General features: G+C 50.9%; 9 protein-coding genes across 9 annotated transcripts; 2 read left to right on the forward strand and 7 right to left on the reverse strand.

The window, feature by feature from the left end:
• Positions 1-2,114: 2,114 nt before the first annotated feature.
• BDQ94DRAFT_144326 (uncharacterized protein) lies at positions 2,115-3,798 on the reverse strand. The gene is made up of 2 exons (XM_026766433.1): positions 3,681-3,798; positions 2,115-3,630 (listed from the first exon to the last, which is right to left on the reverse strand). The coding sequence occupies exon 2, from the start codon at positions 2,655-2,657 to the stop codon at positions 2,271-2,273; it is 387 nt and encodes a 128-aa protein (XP_026626046.1). The 5' UTR covers positions 2,658-3,630; positions 3,681-3,798; the 3' UTR covers positions 2,115-2,270.
• A 38-nt stretch (positions 3,799-3,836) lies between these two features.
• BDQ94DRAFT_144328 (uncharacterized protein) lies at positions 3,837-4,478 on the forward strand. The gene is made up of 3 exons (XM_026766434.1): positions 3,837-4,026; positions 4,108-4,231; positions 4,282-4,478. The coding sequence occupies exons 1-2, from the start codon at positions 3,847-3,849 to the stop codon at positions 4,159-4,161; spliced, it is 234 nt and encodes a 77-aa protein (XP_026626047.1). The 5' UTR covers positions 3,837-3,846; the 3' UTR covers positions 4,162-4,231; positions 4,282-4,478.
• Positions 4,479-5,633: 1,155 nt separating this feature from the next.
• BDQ94DRAFT_170709 (RING-H2 finger protein) lies at positions 5,634-7,138 on the forward strand (the record flags this gene model as incomplete). Its single annotated transcript, XM_026771566.1, has 4 exons — positions 5,634-5,691; positions 5,757-5,824; positions 5,878-6,409; positions 6,462-7,138. The coding sequence occupies 4 exons, from the start codon at positions 5,634-5,636 to the stop codon at positions 7,136-7,138; spliced, it is 1,335 nt and encodes a 444-aa protein (XP_026626048.1).
• A 46-nt stretch (positions 7,139-7,184) lies between these two features.
• On the reverse strand, positions 7,185-8,519 carry BDQ94DRAFT_36707 (uncharacterized protein). The gene is made up of 2 exons (XM_026775588.1): positions 7,834-8,519; positions 7,185-7,760 (listed from the first exon to the last, which is right to left on the reverse strand). Exons 1-2 carry the CDS (start codon positions 8,244-8,246, stop codon positions 7,232-7,234), a joined length of 942 nt encoding a protein of 313 aa, XP_026626049.1. The 5' UTR covers positions 8,247-8,519; the 3' UTR covers positions 7,185-7,231.
• Positions 8,520-8,711: 192 nt separating this feature from the next.
• Positions 8,712-10,706, reverse strand: BDQ94DRAFT_179004 (zinc-dependent alcohol dehydrogenase family protein). The gene is made up of 6 exons (XM_026773269.1): positions 10,044-10,706; positions 9,914-9,983; positions 9,771-9,839; positions 9,343-9,705; positions 8,975-9,287; positions 8,712-8,918 (listed from the first exon to the last, which is right to left on the reverse strand). Exons 1-6 carry the CDS (start codon positions 10,079-10,081, stop codon positions 8,725-8,727), a joined length of 1,047 nt encoding a protein of 348 aa, XP_026626050.1. The 5' UTR covers positions 10,082-10,706; the 3' UTR covers positions 8,712-8,724.
• BDQ94DRAFT_144342 (uncharacterized protein) lies at positions 9,962-10,706 on the reverse strand. Its single transcript, XM_026766435.1, has 2 exons — positions 10,182-10,706; positions 9,962-10,103 (listed from the first exon to the last, which is right to left on the reverse strand). The coding sequence occupies exon 1, from the start codon at positions 10,504-10,506 to the stop codon at positions 10,225-10,227; it is 282 nt and encodes a 93-aa protein (XP_026626051.1). The 5' UTR covers positions 10,507-10,706; the 3' UTR covers positions 9,962-10,103; positions 10,182-10,224.
• Positions 10,707-11,836: 1,130 nt separating this feature from the next.
• On the reverse strand, positions 11,837-15,736 carry BDQ94DRAFT_36809 (HECT-type E3 ubiquitin-protein ligase). Its single transcript, XM_026775589.1, has 3 exons — positions 15,038-15,736; positions 12,867-14,978; positions 11,837-12,804 (listed from the first exon to the last, which is right to left on the reverse strand). The coding sequence occupies exons 1-3, from the start codon at positions 15,603-15,605 to the stop codon at positions 11,900-11,902; spliced, it is 3,585 nt and encodes a 1,194-aa protein (XP_026626052.1). The 5' UTR covers positions 15,606-15,736; the 3' UTR covers positions 11,837-11,899.
• Positions 15,737-16,371: 635 nt separating this feature from the next.
• BDQ94DRAFT_144349 (60S ribosomal protein eL15) lies at positions 16,372-18,079 on the reverse strand. Its single transcript, XM_026766436.1, has 5 exons — positions 17,989-18,079; positions 17,784-17,870; positions 17,402-17,558; positions 17,115-17,341; positions 16,372-17,040 (listed from the first exon to the last, which is right to left on the reverse strand). The coding sequence occupies exons 2-5, from the start codon at positions 17,868-17,870 to the stop codon at positions 16,900-16,902; spliced, it is 612 nt and encodes a 203-aa protein (XP_026626053.1). The 5' UTR covers positions 17,989-18,079; the 3' UTR covers positions 16,372-16,899.
• Positions 18,080-19,039: 960 nt separating this feature from the next.
• Positions 19,040-21,770, reverse strand: BDQ94DRAFT_170714 (uncharacterized protein; the record flags this gene model as incomplete). Its single annotated transcript, XM_026771567.1, has 2 exons — positions 19,040-19,562; positions 19,624-21,770. 2 exons carry the CDS (start codon positions 21,768-21,770, stop codon positions 19,040-19,042), a joined length of 2,670 nt encoding a protein of 889 aa, XP_026626054.1.
• Positions 21,771-22,072: the final 302 nt, after the last annotated feature.

Raw genomic sequence — 22,072 nt, forward strand, 5'->3', positions numbered from 1 at the left:
ATGGGGTTTTACTCGGAGACTTCAGCGTGGCTTAACTCTGGACAGCATTCGGGTAGGCAGGGAAAGGTAGCCAACACTCCCGGTACCATGGTTTTAGAGCAGCTCTAATCAAACGCACAGGACGCCCAGAGTTTTCTTGGTACTAGTAGTCTGTTTTGTCTAGTCCGGCGTCCCCCTCGTTCTAGATAGATAACTAGTCATGCGCTCCGCTGCCTATGCATGTCATGCTCCATCGGCCATATGGAGCATCCAGATGTGGGTTGTCGTAATTATCATTCAGTCACTAGTAAATTATCACCGAACAGTCTCGGTATAAACGCCCTTATTGATAGGCGGATTAATTTCCCTTCTATGAGGGGGTGTGGGTCTCCCTAACATTAAGAAGCCGTTGTGTATCCAACCAATTTTGGTACCTGACTCCCCAACTTATTAGGATAGCCGGGTGCGTTACCCTGCCCATTTCGTGTTACATGCTGGACTACCGAATAAATATTTTGCAGTGTCGCCGAAGTGTCATAGGCAACGGAGTATATATCATGATTGTGTATGGGTGAGAAGATACCGTGCAGCAACTAATGCACTGCAATATAAATGTCCATTCCAATCCGCAAGTACATGCAGTGTACTAGATTCAGCACTGCATTCAATACGTCCATGCACTCTGCACTCCATACAGAAGAGTAGTACTAGTACTTCAACCTTGCGTCGCAAAATTCTTTCACCCTCTTTTCTCAAGTACTATATACATCCTGCATGGGCTTCTAATTCGATTGCCCTGGCGACAGCCAATATACAACTCAACACGACGGTGTAGTAGCCTTTTACTGCCGGGAGACTTCTGCCCAATATCGCATCATGTTAGTTCACACTATATGATGTCTAACTAGTCTACACATCCCATAATAGTGCATGTCCTAGTTCCTTACTATAATACCCAACATCTGGGCTCGTGATGACCGCGAACAGACCTTTGTCAACTGCATCATGCCGTCGAATCAGTGCCTATATATGGTACCGAAATCATATAACACAGCTTTGCAGCATCAACCAACCCTTTATCCATCATATGAAAAACTATACAACCACTCATCCCGACATATGCATCATCGGAAGACCACGGAAAGATACCAATTTAACAACAGAGCCATGACCAAAACCATGGAAGACCGCACCACACCCCCATTACAAATCCAGCCATTTCATTACCTAGACCACCAGCACGAGGCGCCCACACCATAAATCCAACAACCAGACGCAGCTACAATTTAAGACGCGCATCGCCAATGTCGACCAAATCACAGACCCGATATGACATATCCACCTGTCAAGGCAACCAGACATTTGCATCTACATACATACACACACATACATGCTATAACGTCCAAGCATCAAATCCAAAGTCAACTGCCAGCAATCCAGCCAGTCCAGTCCATCACCAACAGACGTTGAAAGAAAGACGGAAAAAATCTTGTTTTGGTACCCTTGGCATGGAGCTAACGTGAAGCCCGGGAGCTGTTGTAAGGCACCACGTCGGATTGAGCTGGCAGGCAGGCAGGCAGGCAGAGCACCGAATACTTACATTCTCTGTGTGCGCGTATGCATGCATAAGTGCTTTCTACGAAAACTGACCACGAAGTTACTGTTATCGTTATCATCTTCTGATGCTTCACTTTGTTGTTCGCATATTCATTATACTCATTTACTACTAACTACCTACACAGGCAACTACTCGCATTACATGTGGCATCAATGAAAGGCATCCAGATGGACGATTAACTGAATGCACTTGAGCTCGGTCGACGTCGTTCCACACTAAAGTCAAGTCCACCATCCGAACTACGGACAAAGTGAGACATGAAAAGAAGTCTAGATTCAACCAGACCCATTAGTCTCTAACGGACGTGCGCGCCACGTTGTTGTTGGGAGGGACTGACTCCATAATCTGGTCCCATATGGCGTGTGCCCCATGTCCGGCGGCTTTCCTGTGTCCAATATTATTCAGTCAATATCTGTCGGGATAACACCGGAGTTCAGTTCATTAGAGAGATACGGTTGCGATGGGGATAGTACCAACGCCAAGATCCGACGTGGAAACAGATAAAAATAAAAGAAGAGGAGCCATGGATGAAGATGAGCTAAGCAAAATAGAAGATTTGTAATGATGGGAGAAAAAAGCCATGCAATAAAAAAAATAATAATAACTAGCTCCGAGTGTCCTGACCCATTCGTTCATTCAATTGATCCTTGGGACAGACATGATGATCGTGACATTAGGTGGAAGGACACCACCCACTGATAAGCGTACATATGATAATCCAATAAAAGAAACAAAATAACGTGGGAGGAAATTTTCCTGCGGGTGCCGATAGATAACTACTTAATACCCACCAACCATTCCGTGGTTGGTCTTCGAGCGGAATCCGTGGGAATAATGGTACTGTGTCGTATCTAGTGGCATGCCCCATTTCAACATCAACGCCAATAAGCATAGGAGGGAATACGATTTGTTCTAGCCATCGAAGTGAACTATTGCAGCATAGCAATATAATTAATATACTATGAACACCCCGAACAAGAACAATAACAATGGTTATAACGACAAGGATAATGATAACCAGAACCAAATCATGTGCAAAGTGATAAATAAATAGATACATTCACCCCATTCCCATATCTTCATTTCATTTCATCTTATCTCATTACTGAGTAAACCTCTTTCTCAGCCGGTTCGGCTCGCGTTCCAGAACACGATATCGACGACTAACATGCCGACTGAGAAACTTCTTTATGGACCAGGACTCATCGTGGCTTTTCTCCGTAGTAGTAGTCTGTTTATCATTACTACTATTGTAGTAGCCAGTTACATGGCCGAAGAAAGACCCTCGTCGTTTGTAAGGTTCAGGATTACAGAAATCCAAATCCTCCTGGTCTGCGTGGCGTCGGAGCGAGGTTTTCATTGACTCTGTGCTCATTTCCCTCTTTTCCCTCACTGTCACGCAGGGAAAGCGTGCTTGCACACGGAGACTAATGAAATGGAAATGGCCCGTGTTTTTTTTTTTTAATTGACGGACAGCCACTGACATACACACACCCCCTCTGTACGCCACTAGATAAATAGATAGATGGATAGATAGATCAAATGGGAAGAATCAAATTTCCTCTTTTTTTTCTCTTTTCTGCCTGGTTTTTGGTTTAGGCAATAACAACCTGGCTGGGTGGTGGTCCGCTGGGGCTGGCTGCGTGTTATGGTGTTTTCGGGGTCTTTTGCGGATTTAGACCGAGAGAGCAGGCAGGTAGACAGGCAACGAAGATTCTGAAGGCGGGGTTGGTTGGTTTGGTTTGGTTCGTTGGATGAATGAATGAATGAGTGGTGGGTGATCGATCGATTATTTGCAAGGTTTGTTTGTTGGGGTCATGCAGGTATGGATCTTGTGTCTCTTGTATATTGCTAATTCAGACAAGGGTTGTAAAGAACAGTTTGGCGAATCCAAGGATTATATGTTTTGGAAGGGTTAAGTTCCTAATAGGCAGGTAACTAGATACGTATCATGTACGAGGATGCAAAGCGGCAGCAAAGAGGACATATGTCAATTTACGATCATCAGTAATACGGGCAAGGAGAGACAATTAGTTAGTTGGTCAAGCTGTCTAAGAGAGAGACTATGCTAACTACTGAGGAGTTATGCTGGGAACTGGGAAGCTTTCACTCCGCGGGCACAGGCACACCATACTCATTGTGATCATTCCGGGTCCCCTCGGAGGGGCTGCGGGACAAATAGTGAAGACTGAAAGAGGGACTCGATCCATGGTTTGCCGACCCGGACTGAGAGCCAGTAGTGAAGCAGCATGGCGGAAGATCCAGTGTTGGGACCGGTGTTCCGTGAGAAAAAAGCACGTGTTTGTTTTATTACTATCTACCCCACTATAGATGACAGGTGGTGGTGGTTTGCGATCGATTGTGTTTCTTCCAGAAGAGTTCGATCATTAGCAGATGCTCTCGTTTGTTTTCTGGGGAAGTTTGTGATGGTATGACCCCCAAGCATGCTATGAGCATGGGGGAAGCCTGAAAGATTGTAACGATTGACTGATTGATTGCATGTCTTACAGCAGGCTGATTCGTCTCTTCGGACTTCCTTCGTATCCGATGGTATCGTTAATTGATAAGCTTACAAGGATCCGTCGGCTGACGTGGAAGAGCTCCAGTGAGGACGGCTTGGGTGAATGTTTGTCCGTTAGTTGCTACTGTTCACTGTCTTGAGTTATACGCTCATACTGGAGCAGCTGAGATCCACGGTTCAGCGAAGACACAAAAATAGTTGACATGCTATGTTCCGTAATATCATTTGCGTTGGTAACGAAAGCTGGATGCCAGGTGCTCGTGTCGATCTGTTGGACTTTCGGTTCTGTAGGCCATGACACAGATATACTATCGGGTTGCACCTCACCGCCAGGTTTAGTACTCTATAAGCGGATAAACATATCGATGTTCATTATTTGATTCACACCGCCAAGTGGATGGGGAGTAGACGACTCGGCCGATCCTCTACCGATGTATTGTCTGATGTCTCTGCTCAATAAGATATCTGGTGCTCTGAGAGCACCCTTTGTGTTGCTGGTGGTAAAAGTGTCGGGCGCATGAGATGAAATTTAGCTACTGTTCTCTAACGTAGTAGCCTTATTATATACCTTCTATGTCCGCATAAGTATGATCAGCCTACTAGTGGGAAGTGATCTGATCAGACTTTAGCGTGCTCATCCTGTATTGCATCATATACATATCCTACCGTATGATTGACATTTTCCTCGAGTGCCTCATATGCTGGTAAGTGGGACAGTAGCCAAGGTTAAGCAAGGTATATAATATGTAAAATGGCTGGGCATAATAACAACCCAAGCATGTTAGCTCAGGGGAAGAGCGCCGTAGGCAAACTAGTAGTAGGCTTACCAGTTGAGACGCTAAACCCAACTCGGCTCCATCGACATGGAGAAGTGGAGGATCTACAAGGCATACATGCTAACCGTAGTTTACTCCATCGCAGTGCAGTGATCGCCTCTACTCTTGACACAACAAGGTAGTACAGGCTACAGCTGGACCCTTCCTTGACATTTTTCCATTGGCAGAACCAATAGTAATACCATGGCTGTTAGGGTAGGATGCTTGCATCTAAGCATCACCATCCATCCTCATCTTGGCTATTTTTAGACCCTCAAGAGTAACCCTGCTTGGTTCATGCCGCAAACGTCGCATTCACTGCAAACAGCATACAGGCTATCCAGGATGGTTGGGACAAGCAAATTTGACCCGGGAAGAGCCAGCGCAGAAGCAGTACCCCAGCAAACTGCAGATTTCTCTGCTTGGTCTTGGCCTGGTACAGCTGGCCGCCGCAATTATCCGCAACGGACAGTCGAATCAACCTGACCTGTCAGCATTCTTCCCACAAGTCCCATAGACAAGATAATAGATTGACTCTGCTCGCGCACTCTCCCATTGCAGTAGGCATCGTGCGTCTGACGTCGACTCTCATTTCAATCGGATCGGAATGCGGATGACGATGCTCCCTGGACTTGGATTTTAAGCTGCTGGATTCCTCTTGTCCACGGGTCTCGTGCTGGTCGCACGACCGTGTCACACCATGAGTATGCTCCCCTTGCTTCAGAGAATGCTGCACATTCCTTCGATCGTGACTGCCTGTTCATCCTTCCGTGGCTGTCTCCCTGTCCATACCTGAGCGATCGCTGATATGCCTCTTATCTAGCTGCCAAATCGCTCACCACGGTTGCGACGCTCTTTGCTGATCCGACAAACACCACCATCGCTCTGAACGTGCGTCAGACGCCCGTGAAATTCCGTGTCCGAGAAGCTGACTGTGCCCCTAGGAGAGTTCGATCTTTTCTCTCAAGCTTGACGATACCGTTCAAACGCTGTCGAAACAAAAAGCCCCGGACCAAGGCTCAATTCAGGGACTTCTCTTTGTTCCCAGCCTCGGAACCCAAAATCCATGCAACAATGCCACTGAACCGTATATCCCGGACAACGTCACCCGCCTCCAAGGCGTCACGCCGTTCGACGGCCGTGTGATCGGGCTGGCACCTTGGATAAGCGACGAATGTTCGCAGGCGTTTCTCAATGTCTCGCAGGGCACCGTGCCGGCCGCGCTGCTCTTTTTTCTGCCGTCCAACGATGACAAAAAGCCGCCAGCGGCAAATGACCCGGCCTGGCAGCTGGGAGGAAGCGCTAGCTGGCAATCGCAGAGCAACTTTCCGGTGTACGGAATCCCCGGCGCGGCGGGTGCTACCTTGATGGAACAACTGTCACGCGACGGGAGTGTGCCCGATCCCGATGACCAAGAGAACCTAACTGCATTGTCGTCGTCAGGGGCTACCAGATTGATAGCGGTCATAGATATAGGTAGGCTTGTGTTGTCGTGACATTGCCAGTAAGAAGCTGACATATGCCTCAGATAGTGGCGCAAAGAAGATGCCCAGTATATGGGGGTTCATTCTCGCCATTCTCGGGACGGTCCTCGTACTTACTATTATCCTACTTTTATTCTACCAACTGGTGCACAGGCGGCATCAGCGGGAGCTCCAGCGCCGCCTGGAAGCCGGAGAAGCAGACTTGGAGCAGCTAGCCCAGCTTCATATCAAAGTTCCGCCAGAATTCTTGGAGACGATGCCAATCTACATCTACATGGGCGATGGTGACGACAACGAATCGACCCATGAGAATTCAACACCTGGGAATCTACCACGGATCACCGAACACTCTGCTGAAGACATAGACCCCAAAACACCCACCATCGCAATTCGTGAGGCGGACAATGAGGCGGAAAAAGCAATAGACGGCGAGTCCATCAGACGACCCTCGCAGGCGACAATAGCAGGCCACCCAGACGCCTATGCACAGCACAAAAACCGACTCAGCCGACAGCAAACGACGTGCGCGATTTGCCTGGATGATTTTGAGCCGGATTTATCAGCAGTGCGCGAGCTGCCGTGCGGACACATTTACCACCCACCATGCATCGATACATCCCTAACGCAGAGCAGCAGTCTCTGCCCGCTATGCAAGAAGAGCGTGCTCCCAAGCAGCTGGTTCAGATTCCCACCAGAAGACTCATGGCTGCAATCTCACTAGATAGACGTTCCACGACCCAAGACTTACATAACACACATGATAGAATAGACTGTACATGGCATAACAAAACATCTATAGAAAAAGTAATCCTAATCAAGCAAACTTATCATGTTTCCCTCTCACTCTAACATCCAACACGACCTCATGAAAATCGCCCTCCTTTCTCGCCTTCCTCAACCTCTTGACTTCATCATCATCCAACCGTCTCCCCACAATACCCTCCAACTCTTTTCTTCCGATCTTCTCCCGCGCCTTGATCTCCTTACTCGCTTGGATGCGCGGTTTGAAGCGCGCCTGCATGCGCACACGAATATTCGTCCCTCCCCCATCCTCCTCCCCATCATCAAGAGTAGTCTCATCCCCACGAATTTCAACCTTCGTCCCCGAAGCAGTCGTCTTCGACGCAACAGTCCGCGCAACAAGATATGTCTGCTTCTTTTCCTTCTTCTCCTTATCATCCACGCCATCACCCCCCTGCGAAGCAGAAGACGCTCCCGTCCCGGTCCCAAAGACAAAGAACCCTCCTCCCCCCGCCCCACTCTCACTAATCGTATATATCTCGTGCTGCGAAATAGCCGATGCATTGGCGGACAAGATGCCGTGCTTGTCGCTAGTCAAGTATCTAACCGTCGCACAATAGCCCCATTAGCCCTTTTATCATCCACAACAAAATTCAGAAATGAGTGTATGCATACCGCCCGTTTGATCCCTTCAAACTCCACCCCTCAATGCCAGCAATCTTACTCGCAATCCAAACCTGTCGCACATCATGGGGTTCCGCGGTCCGGGGATCCCCCTCGATCATGTTCTCGAGCGCAGAGGCGAAGACGGTGCCGTGCGCGTCGGTCGCGAGGCAGGTGGGTGGTGTGGTGCGGAGGATGAGCAGGATCGGGCCGGAGATGTCGCTGCTTGTGTCGGCGGAGACCCAGGATTGGTCGGAGAGGGTGTGTTCGTCGTGGGTTGAGGGGTCTTCGGCTTCATTGGCGGTTGGGGTGCTGGTTGATGTGGATTGTTTTTTGGCTGGATGGGAGGGATCGGTGGAGGTGGATGTGGAGGTGTGTTTGCGTTTTTTGGGCTTGTCGCCTTTGAAGGTTAGGGGTTTTACCATGGTTATTCTTTGGGGTCTGGAATTGGTTTTGGGAATGGGTTGGGTAGGTGTAGAGAATGAAGATGGGTTGTGAGGTGATGGATGAGAGAGGTGAGGAGAGCTGGGTGTGGAGAATCTTTCTTATCGATAAGTTTGGTGTTGCTTCGGGTTTAATCGCTGCGGCTGGTTCAACTCCGGTTGAACCTAGCTGTAGCTATAGCTATAGCTACTAACTAGCTATGGTATTTCGTTTATGGGATCGTGCATCTATGCTATGTGGCCTCAAGGTCCTCGTGATCTTGATTTGATTTAAAATCAAGCCCTGGTGGAGATCTACGTCAGTGTGACTCCCCGGGTCCTCACCCCATATATATACCAGTAACATTTCGTCAATACACTTCAAATCAACTGAATGTCATCATGATATTGGACTCAGTCAAGAAGCAAAGCTTCATACCAAACATAACTCATTAATATATACATCATCTAGTGACCAGCACTAATCAAAAGTAATCGCCGCCTTAATGGCCGTCTTGTTCTTCATCGCCGCCAGACACTCCTCCCACTGATCAATCTTGAACGTCTTGTTGACAATGCCCTTGACCTTGACCTTGCCCGAGTCGAGGTAGTCAATCGCCGCAGGGAACTTGTACACCTCAGAGAAGCTGCCAAGGATAGTAATCTCGTCACCGACTATCATACCATCAGTATACATCCGCACCACCAAAGGAAGATAGGAATGAACTTACAGATCTTGCTAGGAGGCCAAGACACACGGTCCTTGTTGGAATAAACTCCATACACGACCAGCTTACCACCTCTGCGGACATAGTTGATCGAGTCTTCTAGGATCTTGACACTACCCGTGGCCTCAACCACAATGTCAAACCCGTAGGGGTTCTCGTCCTTCAGCTTCTGGAACTGCGCGCTAGGATCCTGTCGCGACAGCGCAACATACTCGTCACCTGCATCCAGCGACTTGGCCAGATCCATCTTCAATCCCTCGGGCGCGACGACCACCACGCGGCAGCCACCGCATTGGCGGAGCAATTGAGCCAGGATCTACACATTTAACCCGTTAGCACAAACCCACCACTGCATACCTAAGGGGACATACCAAACCAGTCGGCCCGGCCCCAAACAACAACACCGACGACCCCATCTTCGGCGCAATCTTATCCAGACCATGCGCCGCACAGCTCGCCGGCTCCAACAACGTGGCATCCACATCAGAAAGGTTCTTGATCTTGAATACCCTGCCAGCAGGGTACGCGCAGTATTCAGCAAAGCCACCGTTCATGGTAACACCGTGGGCTTCGAAGTGTTCGCAGAACAGCTCATCGCCGCGACGGCAGTAGAAGCACTCGCCGCAGAGCTCGGAGTTGTCGGCGACGACGCGGTCACCGATGTTGAAGCCCTTGACCTTGGGGCCGACGGCGGCGACGACACCGACAGTTTCGTGACCGGGGACGAGAGGAAACTGTTAATTCCATACCGTTAGTGGATCGCGAGAGGGACGTGGGAGGATAGAGGGGGCTACGGTACCTTGGCAATGAATTCACCCTCGTGGATGTGCAGGTCGGTTCCGCAGACACCGCAGGCTTTAACTTTGATCTGTGAAGGGGGGCGTTGTTAGAGGTGCATAATGCATGGTATGTATATGTATAGGAGAGGAGGTAAGAGCATACCAAGACATCGTTGTCACGGAGCTCAGGCAGCGGGACGTCGACAATGCCGTGCGACTCTGGCTTCTCATAGCTGGTACCGATGGTTAACTACATCCTAACTAATGACTATGATTAGGGAAAAGGAACATACCGAAGAGCCTTCATAGTCTGAGGAAGAGTGGAACCCATGATGATAGTGATGATATGGATACTTTACTACAGGAATCGACACCGTCAGCAAAGACCCAACAGACCCAAGAAAAAACCCTCAGAAAGACAAGAAACATACAAGTTATCAAAGAAGGTTAAAGATAATAGCGAAGTGAGAGAGATTAAGGATGAGAGAGTGAGTTGTGAGAGAAAAAAGATAGAAGATGAAGACAAAGAAAACGAGGGAAAGACGAGGCTATTTGAATGGTGACCATTCGAGGGGTAAATACTAAGTGACTAACTATTATTCTATACCAGGATCCGATCAGGAATAACCTCCTTACCATACGTAAGGGAAATCGGACTAATCCCCAGTGGGGATGGCCTGATGTTGTTGTTGTTGTGTGCCCGGGGATCTGTCCTCCTAAGGCTTCAGTACATGGGCCAATTCGATTCCTTTCCATCCCGTCCTTGAAACACCACTCATGCACACTCACTCAAGTCATAGGGTATAGCACCCACTATCCATGTACGGGACCCCCCAAACCCAACAAACTTACTTTCTATCCAGTTATAACTGACCACTCTTACTACTAGCAGGTAAGTACCCTGGAGAGAACACAGAGTGACACAAGCCATGATCCCCCGCAATCACCATCTACACTACCACCACCACCACCACCAATACCACCAACGACGGACTTACAGGACCTAGACAACAACAGCAGCTACTACTAGCCTACCCTGTATAGCTAGGTACAAGTGGGTCCAGACTATCCCACATAGAATCGAACCCAGGAGAAACAGAAACCAAAACAGCAACTCCCCAAGCCTATGACTTCATCACAGAACCCGCCAGAATCTCTCTATTCTACAACGAGTTAAGGGCGAAAAGGAAACAAAAAGAAAAAAGAAAGGCGTCTAGTCTAACCCCCACAGCTTGCGACCCGCATGACTTCATTCCGCCCCACTTGAACGTGGTCTTCCCGAGTGGCCTTGATTTCCGACTCTCGACTGGATGAAGATCTGGCCAGGAACCAGGGACGGATCTGTATCCCATCATACAGAGATAGATGGTGGCTCCTGATGCTGTTCCTGGTTCAGTATTCAGAAAGGGTATGGATGAAGGAATGACTTCATTGAGGGAAATTGAATCTACTTTGACACCGACGATCGCTACTCGAGTGCTTCCCTTCCAGCGAACGCGAAACAAACAAACTCACCGCTGCCCCACTCGCTACGGCACGACTAGCGCTGTTTCTCATGCATGCACCTCCTCTCTCTGTCTCTACCAAGTTCGAGAGGAGACACTAGCACTAGACTGTCTACTGTCTATTACCTACGTTACTGCCTCCTACTGCATCACTCGAGTAATTACCGCTTTCATTTGGTCGCCCAACGACCCATTCACATCGGGACCCATCTCTAATCTTCGGGCAACTGCTATGTACATCACTCTCCTCTCGGTCCGATCCCCAGGCCATAGCCCGACACCGTACCGTTCCCCCTCCCACGGCAGCCACCGCCGTGTCTGTCCCGGTCCGACTGGCTTGCTACTTACGTGGCTGCCGTCTCATGACTGCCGCCGACAGCTCGTATCAGTACCCTTGTCAACCGTACACCGCGGATGCATCTCGTCATCCCCCGCAGGCTATCAACTCGGTCCAGCCCCGTCTACAAGATGCACCCCCGGACGAATCTCACCACCCCCAAACCTCGTACGAGAAATGAAAATAAGAAAACGCCCCCAACACTCAAAAATGGAACTAGTGCTAATGCTGTTAATGCCCGATGCTTCGAAGATGCCCCAGACGCCAGTGCCAAGGCTCGCATTGGAGGGAGTCCTGCTCCCCGTGTCTACTTCAGCCCGAACCCCTCGCTATTCAACACCGCATCCCAAAGCATGCGCTCCAACTTCTCCCGCGTCTCATATCGATACAGTCCCAGCTGGTTGAAACACGTCCGCGCCGTCGGGAATCGGCTCGTCTCATCACCCAGACACACCAGCCGGATCGACAGGCTCGTCGCCCCCATGGCTGGGATTCGGTCGCTTCCCGTTACAAACGATAGGATCTTCCGTTGCGCCTGCGGCTGCGTTTGTTCGAAGAAATCCCAGAACCACCGGACTACTGGCTCCGTCTCTGGCCGTGCATTGGACCAGTTGTCATACGTGGCAACCGCCCGCAGGGACGCCACGTCGAGCGGTTCGTCCGAGCCGCGCACCAGTAGCTCGATCTCCTCCGGACGGAACAAAGAGAGCGCATTGCCGCCGCATACCGTGAAGAACCCCCGTTTGAAGGGCTCGAACTGCCGCGTGACCGCCGTGTCTAGGAGAAAGTGCACATATAGGTCCACGAACTCCCGGCGGTTCGCGTTTGTCACCGGCCGATTCTCCCCTCCAGCGCAGAGGGGTACCGACACTGTTTCGCCGTAGCGATCTACTTGCGCCACAAAGTCGTAGCAGAACGTCTCCGCAACGTCTCCTTCGTAGTCAAGCAGCGCCCGTAGACCCTTGGCCAATGCCGGTCGGAGCTCCGCCAGATCATCCAGGCTGCACTTGTACATAGGCCGCGTAATTGACGACAGCGGCGCGGCAGCCAGGAGCTTCTTGAAGGCAAAGGGTGGCAGCGCAATGTCGAGGATGGTCGAATTGTAGATGGCCAGTCCCAGGAGAACGCCGACCAGGAAGAATTGCTCCGAGGACTCGAAGCAATATGGATTGAAATAACAGTATCGCGAGTCGTCATCATAGATGAATAGCCCTATAGGAAAATCAGTCAACTGGCCCATTGCATGTTTTGGCTGACAATGAACATTTACTTACCGTGATGAGGATCAAAGACTTCCCGGACAAGCAGCAGGAACCATTCCTTGCGGAGACCTCCCGCATCCACGCCCTCTTCACCGAGGAATTCGATGCGTAGTCCCTTCTTGATCTCCTCCTGGCTTGAGCCGACGACTTCACTGACCCCCCGCAGACTGTCTTCCACCAAGCAGTCGCGGCGCACCTTCAGCACGAGATACTGGCTGATTGCCGTCCGGCTCATGATGCTGTTGAAGAACGCTTCGCGAGCCTTGACCTCCATCTGCCGGCGTGCATCATGTTCTAGGATGTGGATCTTGGCCCAGATGCTTAGGAAGAAAGGGTACTGGCAGAAGGAGAACTTGGTGGTCTTTGACTCCCAGGCCTCAAAGTCGGCGACAAGGTCGGAATAATCCAGTAGTGTATTGTAAAAGGAACTGATCGGGATCATATGCCCCCGCCGACTGGCCTGACTTCTAGCCACAGATCCTGCATCTTGACCAAGGACGCCGTCTGGTTTCCGGGAAACGTTCGCATTGTTCGCCGTAAAGAGCAAGGACATCACTCGCGCCGCAGCCCGCACCTGCCAGTCATCCGTGTACACTACGGGCTGGTCGCGCTGCTCGTTTGCTTTGTTGGGGCTCCTGCCATTGATCGCCGCATGCAGCTCGGCCGGAGTGTGGCCTGCGGCACTAGAGAAGCTGGGCACCAAATCGTCGTCGTGTTGAGCCGACTCGCTGCGCTTCCTCCCATGTTGGCGCATTAGTCGATGAGTAACAAATCCCCCGACAAGGTCCACGATCTTCTCGAATTGCCCGGCCGAGAAACGCGAGAACCAGGACACCAAGTAGTGATGGCAGTCGTTCGGTAAATTAGCCAAGAGCCCCAATATCCGCTTGACAATGCCATAATGATGCCCTGGACCATTGCTTCGGGGTTTTGGAGGAGGCTTCGGATTCCGAGGAGCCGGTCTTGGAGTGCCATCTTTGGGGTGAGAAGGCCTCCGGTCACCGCGGGCCGCCGAAGGCGCCAGACTGTAAGATGCAAACGATGAACTGGACGAATAAATCAAGGGGTTCGTCAGTAGCATCAGTAGAAACCTGGTATCCTCGGGCCTCTTCAATGGCCGTCTGGGCCGTTTTAGCAGATTTTCGGTCGCCTTCAAGAGCGTTCGGTGCAAATGTAAGCGCGACTCTGTAATCTCTCTGTCAACCATAGCTAAGTCGGTGGCATTCCACTTCTGGGCTATAACGGCGTCTTCTTCCTTTTTCATCTCGGTAGGCTTCATTGTTGACCACAGCTCTACCCATGACGTCCCCGCCGTCATGATCATGTGGTGCCACTGTGCAAGTTCTGCCCAATTGATCCGAGGGCTCCTAGAAGAAACAGGCCTAGATGAGCTAGAGGTCTTCTCCCGGCGCTCTCTCGAGCGGGACCGATGAGAGCTACTAATCTGTTCTACTTCGTTCATCCACCAAGAGGAATTCTCTGCAATGTCTCCAAGAAGTAGCAGCTTCGGATCCGGCTCAAATGTTACCTGACTGGGGGCCTGAGCAGAGCTTGGTTCCGCTTTCTGCTTCGGTGGGCTGCTGTTATCAGCAATTCGCGGGGCTGGCTGTGCTGTGGTGAAGGAGCTGTTCAGACAGTCACAGCCCTTGAACGACGTGATGATATATTCCTCGAGCGACCTGAAGATGTACGGACGACTGGTAGGACCTTTAGCCTCTGGACCGTTTGATCGGGCAGCATTCCGAGGTGAGCGATCACGTCTCGGGGCATTTTGAGCATCTCGGCTCCTCATCTCGGAGCCCTTTCTCTCTCCATGCGCATAGAAAGGAGTCAAGTTAGGTTTCGAGTAATTCGGGACGCCGCTTACTCCCTCCGTTTTCATAGGCTTACTAGATGTAGAGGAACTGCGGCCCCGGGGATCCACCAAAGGCCGCGGTTCAGATAAGTACCCGGAAGACTGAGTTGGAGACTGTGATAGATTTTCGTCCTGCGCGACATCCAAGTATTTTCCGCTATAATTCTCTGGGGTCGAATTTTGCTGCTGTGGTTCCAGGAGCTGTTGGAGATACCTGGAGAGGCAATCATCTAAAATCGTTTTCGTTCGCTCGATGGAAAGCGGCATAGCTAAACACAGTCAGTTCACTACTTGTCCCGTAAGCAGAACCAGCGGGTATAATCCATACCCTTTCGGGGCACCGCGGGGGTGGGTGCCTTTCCATCACTACCCGAAAGGCCATTACCGCCAGCCTTGCCAGAGTCCACAAATGGCTCCAAGTCATTTACAGTCAAACATTCCGTGCACCGAAAAACCTTGAGGTTCCGCGGCCAACGCACTGTGCTGTTACAAACCATGCACTTTCCCGAGGTCATCTCTTCAGCCGGAGTCGGACGCGCGGCCCCTTTACGAGGGCTAGACGAGTTCGGGTCCGGCAAATACGTAACCTCATCGTCATCTTCATCATCGGAATCAAACATCAAGTTATCTTTTTTCGAAATCGACCGATTGCGCCGCTTCGTAATGCCGCCGAAGGGTGAGGGGAACGGATGGCTGACGGAACGAGAATGGCCCCTACGATGAGGGGGTGAAGTCGCTGGATTTCCAGTCATGGACGATAGACCTGAACCATCTTGCGGTATCCGATGAGGCGAATTCCCTTCTGCCGGGAAAGGAATTGCAGCCGAACGGATATGACTAGACGGGGAGCCGGAGGTCGGGGGATAGGATGGGTTATATGGGGTCCGCGACGGCATATGGGCACATTTGCTGTCCCCAGCTTTCGGTAGATTGAGTGGATTGCTTTTCCTGGAGTGGCGTACGATTATGAGACGCGAATTAGGGGTTGTGGTAGAAGGCGAAGAAATTGTATAGATCTCAGGGTACGGTCTGCGATAAGCAGGGGTAGTAGATAGGGCTTCGTGGTCGTGGACGATAAGTAAATCCCGGTCAGTGGCACGAGGCAAGTTGCAAAGCTAAAGAAATTGTGGCAAGGAAGTTTACTTAAGTCGAGTTCGTTTTAACAGAAAACAAGAAATAAAGAGCGTGTAGCTAATTGTAGAAACAACTGATGAGTAAGGTATCGAGGGGAGTTTCGGTGGTAGTAGTATGTAACGTGAGGAGAGAGGGGGATGTAACGTGGAGCTGGTCGAGGATGAGGAAATGGAGAGCGCCCCTGGAACAAAAGCGGAAAGAAGTAGAACAGGGGATGAATCAGAAGGAAAGACGTCAGGGCAAGGGAGGCCAGAAAACGAGGGATGGAGCAAGAAATGAGTCCTGGCAAGCAAGTGGGTTTGGCTCCCACCTTTGAGGGGGGGGGGGAAGTTACCCAGTTTAGCTCAGCGGATGCGCAAGCTGCGATGGGCGCACGAGACTTGGATGCCTGAGGCCAGCAAGAACCGGCGCGGACTGACTGGACGAACCACGGGCCTTAGATTGTGTGGGCTTCGAAGGCAACGTCGGGCGCCGAACGGGGTTTCACTGGCCTTTGGAATAAACGCCAACGCTGCTATTTTTATTCCCCAGGGCTCCATCCTACTGGCTTGCAACCAGCGACACTGGTCGACTTGGGTCTTAGACTCTTCCTGCCAGGTGGGTTTGGAGGTCCTGCAATACAGACATCATCACATCACCACTCACAGTGAACCCTCCCCGGCAGGTTCCCAGACAGGGCTATAGTGCAGTCACAGCGTAGCGCCGTCCCCTTCCAACTCAATCGCATGCCAAGGCACCAGGCACTGATCGGCAGAAGCAAAAACCGGTCTACATCAATCCACCTCATACCCTTAGCTACGCCCTACGTGCCTGCAGATTGCTGAAACAAGGTAAAAGAGGTCGTCATACTTCGTTAGGTGAACAATACAGGTGAACCGAGAAAAGTGAAAAAAAGGTATTTTGGCTAACATCCGATCCAGAAGATCTGTTGCATTATGCTCGCACCCCAGCAGTTCCAGAACGGCACCGTAGATGCGAGTTTTGATCGAAATAGTGACATCCACAGGATCAATTTTTTCCCATAACCAACAACCCCCATAAACACCCCATCTACATTTAACGGTAACGCCAGTAGCTCTGGGTGTTCTGGCGCTTCCAGGTGTGGCGGCGGCCAGAGCGGGTGTTGTTGTAGCGGTGGCCCTTGTTGATACCACGGGACTTCTTGCCGGTGGCGGTAAGACCACGGGCCTCGCGGTGCTATGAAACACATTCCCGGTCAGTAACGTGTAATCAATGAGAACATATAATCCCCAATGGCATTCATAACGAACCTTGTGGACAGCGTTGCAGATCCAGTTGATGCGAGCATCGCGGCGGATGGCCTTGTGCTGGGGGTCGACGAGGATGACCTCGAAGTACTTGTAGGTGGAGTCCTGGTTGATCCAGTAGGAGTTCAGGACACGCAGGTTGGCGCAGCGACGGCCAACACGCTCCTCAGCGGTAGCACGGAGAGCGCGCTGGTACTTGAGCTGGTTGATACCCATGTTGGTGGGCTTGCCTGTAGTCGCAAACAAATTAGATTGGGTTCCAATCCCTCAAAGACGAAGATTGTACATACCGTAGGTGGCACCCTTAGGAGCGGGTCTCTTACGACCACCGCGTCTCACACGGATACGGTAGACAACATAGCCCTGCTTGGCCTTGTAGCCGAGACGACGAGCCTTGTCGGGGCGAGAGGGGCGGGAAGCACGGTGGATAGCGTTCAGTTGACGGAGCTATATTGATGCACTCTCAGCAAAGTTCAACGAGTGTATAGCAAGACACATGAGGCTTCTCTCAAGTCTCTCTGTTTGTGCCACATCCATCCGCCGGCGAAAGAAAAAGTTCGTTTCGAGCCGCCCAGTAACACCATTTCTCATTTCAAGAAGGGCATCCTATGGCAAACTACACGAGCACCCGGCGGGATGTTAAGTGATCGCAATATAGGGGGGAATTCTCACCTCCCAGCAACGGACACGCAGCAGGAAGCGAATCACGTCGGACTGCTTCTTCTTCTGGATCTCTTCCACGTACTTGAGGGCACCCATCTGGACGGAAATCGGAATATCAGTCTCTGGTGCTCAATTTTCTTGTTTCTCGATGGCTGCAGAGCGATTCGTTGTATCGCAGCAGGAATCACGACGAAAGGGGCGCGAAAAAACGTACCTTGTCGGCGTGGCAGGTCGTCGATTGTCGTCGGTTGTCACAGCTGAAAAGTTGGAGGAGCAAAGATAGTAGTCTCTTCAACGACCTTGTGTGTGGGACGCTAGAGAATTAGGCGAGCCCCCACCCCAACCAGTGAAATCCTCCGCTGTGTCTCTCATGAATGCCTGAGGTGTTAATATACACCGCCTTCTTCTTCAGCACTAGCAATTACCTTCTACGCTTTTTGCGACCGTAAGGCTACAAGGCGACAACTAATAAAACTCATCCTTGCTAAACCCAAGCAACGTAATCAGACCAAGGGCCATGTATTCAACTTATCTAATCGTCCATAGAAGTAGAGGAGAGAATGATTGAAAAGAGCAAAAGAAAAAAAAAATGTATCTTTTCTAATCATTGTAGGCTATGAAGATATGGCTCTTGCGCCGTCCAAAACCGGACGGAAGTGATACTGTCGTCAGGTATCGATCAACGAGAGTTTGACAGACATGCTCCACGTGAAAGTGCAAGGTGCCTTGATCCTATGTCGACAAGCCTATATACGGAGACTTCAAAATCACGCAGATGGAACATATGGGCCGATTCGGCAATAACATAATATACATTTAGCAATTAGGAGACAATTTAAAAAAAAAACCGATCCATTGAATTGGTAATGATCTGATTGCTTGCAGCATAGCCCGAGACGAACATGCCTAAGCCTTCATACCATCAAAGCTGAAGTCTATGATTAATTATCAGCACTAACGACAGGTCATGAGTCTTTCCTTTTGATCCGTTGCACATGATTTCTAATCTCTTGTAAGAAACACATTAGAAAAGAGAGATGTAGTGATAGTGTAAAAGAGCGAAGTCAACGAGAAGAACAGTAGGAAATGTGAAATCTGAATACATGAAAGCGGAGCGGATGGTCCCTTCTTGGGGTTGGGAAGACAGGAGAATGGGTTTTGCATAGGCGGCGGAAGAAGATGATAGGGGATAAAAAGAAATAAAAGCTGCTTTCGATGTACAGCGGTATTGCATCAATTTGTACAGAGAAACCGCATGGTATTCCTCAGGAATTCAGGGACAACCCCTGGAAACGGTTGTTTATCCATTCGCTCGGGGCAGCATGTAGACGGGATGGTCCGGAGCTTGCGCCCGTCCCTGCGCCGTAATCAACGTATCCCGAATCCAGAGAGCCATAATTGTTCGCCGAATAGGGAGTAAAGGGATCCACAGAAGCGAGTCCACCTAGCTCTGGTTGGCGAGAGGCTTGGCTGAACGGCTGATACGAGTCGACATAGGCATTGCGCAACATTCCCATCTGGTTGGCGCCGATGTCTCGTCCCGTGCCCATGGCGTCACGAGGATGACCGTAGATTCTGCCGTCAAGTGGGCGATCCGCTTGTGCGTCGTGATTATAAGCTAGAGGGTTTGGGGCCGACAAGCCAGCGCTGGGAGGCGTGACAAACGAAGCTGGATTGATAGCAGACATCCAAATCCGGGTCTTATAGATCTTGAAAAGATCAGTAACAAGCGAATTGAAATTGATGTAGGAATCCGCAAAGTAGTAGAAGGTGAGCTTCTTCCAGTCCCTAGTTGAAAAGGTCTTGTTAGCAGGTGAATGAGTGCGCCGAACGTTACATTTGAACTCACATTTGGAATTCGGCATCGAGAATTTCCATATTCAGTCGATGCTCGGTAACCTTCTGCTGGCAAACTCGCTTCGCCTTCGCTTCATTTCCTTCCTTTTCACGTAGAGTTAAGATTTCATGATTTTGGGCAAGCCTCTTGATCAATTTAGGCTTGATGTCGGCAGCAGAGTCCTGCATCCCATGCGGACCATGTGGACCCATGCCACCAATGGCGCTTCTGTTATTCAAGCCGGGTACACCACTAGGAGCATTGACCACGTTCGCGGCCCCATTCTGGCCCTGTCTAGAGAACATCATCAAGCACTTGTAATGTTCCTCGGCATACTGCTGTTTCAGCTCCCGGGCTCTTTGCATAGATACGTTAGCGTGCTGTATAGTGCCAAGATCCGTACCGCGGTCCGCTTCGACGATGACGAGATCACCGGGTTTCACCTGAAGACCGGTATCTTCCTGGATATAGAAGACATCCGCCCGATGGCATTTGAACGTGACGATATACAGGAGCTGGTTCTGGTGCGAATGCGCGAGGCCAGGCTGGTGGCGGCCGTAGGCGTTCGGCATCGTGTATGCTTGGTGGAGGGACGTGGCCATGGAAGCGGGGCCGTCGGCGGCGCGGAGAACTGGGTCGCGAGCAAAATAGGCTTCTGCAAATCGACGAGCTCGTAAATACTCCGTCTCCATTTCATGTTCCTCGGGACGAGGGGCCACATGAAAACGAGGATACTCACGATTCTGGCCTTGAACATTTGAAAGAGGGCCGTCAACAATGTTCGTATAATCCTCTTCTCTATCACCCATTCCAGCTCTAGTACTGGCGGCTGCCTGGGATTCCCCTGAGACAGAAGCGTGTCGCATAGGAATGTCCGCAAAGGAGTGGCGCCGACTCTGAGGGATATCCGCAATGCTACCAAAGTCAAGAGAGGTTTGCCAATGAGCCTTGCGGACGTTTTCCAGGGTACGATTCTGGTACGACGTGTAAGGAGGGAGCTGCTTCTCGAGGTTCGCTGAATGCTCAGAGAGTCTTCTCCGACCGCTACTATGAATGTTATTGTAACCAGGGATATCGCCAACCTCGTCAAGATCTTCTACCGCCAGGTCGGTCTCCTCGGGGACACTGCCGCGAATACGGTGCAAATTATGGATGCCACTTCCGATGGCATATCCGCTAGCTGCGGACGCAGACGACATGGTACGATCTCTCATTGAGTTGTCCATCTGCCCTGCTGCTTGGCGTAGGAGAGCATTTTCCCTCGAAAGTTGTTCGATGGTTCGGGCTTGGTTGGCTGCATAGTTGCTAAAGCTACCGTCCGAACCATCCGGGCTGCCAGCGTCATCGTCATCGTCCTCGCGCACACGTCCAAGAGTAGCGGGGTCATGACCCAGCTCACCGAGAAGGCTAGGCCGCGACGACCGATGCTGTAAGGCGGAGAATTGGTTGCCGTTACGAGGACGGCCGCCAGAGTATGGCTTTGAGGACTTGTTCGCCATGAAGCTCAGGAACTCAGGATCCAACTGACCTACCGAGTATGACTGCGACCGATAGGTTTTTGGAGTCGGATGCAGAGGAATTGAGAACGGGATGGCCGAGTCGCCAGCGGTCGTACGAGTCGTAGGGCTCAGTATTTCTTCCGTAAAGTAATTGCTCGCAGTAGAAGGATTGGACATGGTCGGGGATGGGACGATCTCCGCAAGCCGTGGCGGAGGCTCCTTCCGAGACTCGGTATTCCAGATACCAGCAGCCCAGGGAAAGGAACTGTTCCCTACGTGATTCCAGGGAATAGAGTTACCAATACCGGGGCTCGTGTTCGGCCATCCAGATTGGTCGGTAGCAGGACTGCTTGGGTTAGAGGCGCCTGCGGACAAGGGACCACTAGTGGTCAATGATGCCTTTCTGGTCGCGGTAGCTGGCACTTCATTTAGCCATGACGTGCGGCGAGCAGGCTTGGGTGCTGGCATGGTCGTAGAGGTTGCCACCTGCTGTGAATGGTCTCCATCGTCATCAGAGGAAGCCAAAGCCTCAGAGTCAGGGGTGGACCGGCGAACGCCAGGGTGAGTTTTCTCAAGCCTGGCGGACACGTTACTGGTCGGAGTCGACGAAGTCACAGGCTTGGTCGCCTGCGCAGTAGATTTGCCGGCTGGCGCAGCCATGATGTCTGTAATACGAATTGGAAGACGGCGTATAGCAAGGCGCGAAGTAGACTGGCCATGAAAGTGTCAGTAATTCTCGAGTGAGAAAGACTTAACAGGAGCTGAGCTGAGATGAATGTGTTGATGAAGTGCTTGAAAGCGGGGAAGTGGACGTCGCAAGACGGAGAGAAGAGCGGAATGAAAGAGATAAGATGAAGATATAGTCATTTGTTGGGGCTCACTTACAGATACGACTGACGTCAGATACCGGATCGTGAATGACTCGATCCGTGTAACGAACGCTTGGCCTCTTCAGATACAAT

Source organism: Aspergillus welwitschiae (genome assembly GCF_003344945.1).
Source record: "Aspergillus welwitschiae strain CBS 139.54b unplaced genomic scaffold BDQ94scaffold_17, whole genome shotgun sequence".
Taxonomy (NCBI): domain Eukaryota; kingdom Fungi; phylum Ascomycota; class Eurotiomycetes; order Eurotiales; family Aspergillaceae; genus Aspergillus; species Aspergillus welwitschiae.

Excerpts from the sequence above, each read along its gene's own strand:
- BDQ94DRAFT_144326 (XM_026766433.1), bottom strand. The coding sequence starts at position 2,657 with ATGTATCTATTTATTTATCACTTTGCACATGATTTGGTTCTGGTTATC.
- BDQ94DRAFT_144328 (XM_026766434.1), top strand. The coding sequence starts at position 3,847 with ATGGCGGAAGATCCAGTGTTGGGACCGGTGTTCCGTGAGAAAAAAGCA. Across the intron at positions 4,027-4,107 it reads TTCTGGGGAAGTTTGTGATG|CAGGCTGATTCGTCTCTTCG; the intron begins GTATGACCCCCA and ends CATGTCTTACAG.
- BDQ94DRAFT_36707 (XM_026775588.1), bottom strand. The coding sequence starts at position 8,246 with ATGGTAAAACCCCTAACCTTCAAAGGCGACAAGCCCAAAAAACGCAAA. Across the intron at positions 7,761-7,833 it reads TTGAAGGGATCAAACGGGCG|ATACTTGACTAGCGACAAGC; the intron begins GTATGCATACAC and ends TGCGACGGTTAG.
- BDQ94DRAFT_179004 (XM_026773269.1), bottom strand. The coding sequence starts at position 10,081 with ATGGGTTCCACTCTTCCTCAGACTATGAAGGCTCTTCG. Across the intron at positions 9,984-10,043 it reads CAGACTATGAAGGCTCTTCG|CTATGAGAAGCCAGAGTCGC; the intron begins GTATGTTCCTTT and ends CATCGGTACCAG. Across the intron at positions 8,919-8,974 it reads TTGGCCTCCTAGCAAGATCT|TCGGTGACGAGATTACTATC; the intron begins GTAAGTTCATTC and ends ATGGTATGATAG.
- BDQ94DRAFT_144342 (XM_026766435.1), bottom strand. The coding sequence starts at position 10,506 with ATGGAAAGGAATCGAATTGGCCCATGTACTGAAGCCTTAGGAGGACAG.
- BDQ94DRAFT_36809 (XM_026775589.1), bottom strand. The coding sequence starts at position 15,605 with ATGCCGTCGCGGACCCCATATAACCCATCCTATCCCCCGACCTCCGGC. Across the intron at positions 14,979-15,037 it reads CCCCGCGGTGCCCCGAAAGG|CTATGCCGCTTTCCATCGAG; the intron begins GTATGGATTATA and ends GACTGTGTTTAG. Across the intron at positions 12,805-12,866 it reads AGTCTTTGATCCTCATCACG|GGCTATTCATCTATGATGAC; the intron begins GTAAGTAAATGT and ends ATTTTCCTATAG.
- BDQ94DRAFT_144349 (XM_026766436.1), bottom strand. The coding sequence starts at position 17,870 with ATGGGTGCCCTCAAGTACGTGGAAGAGATCCAGAAGAAGAAGCAGTCC. Across the intron at positions 17,559-17,783 it reads TGCGTGTCCGTTGCTGGGAG|CTCCGTCAACTGAACGCTAT; the intron begins GTGAGAATTCCC and ends GCATCAATATAG. Across the intron at positions 17,041-17,114 it reads TCTGCAACGCTGTCCACAAG|CACCGCGAGGCCCGTGGTCT; the intron begins GTTCGTTATGAA and ends TGTGTTTCATAG.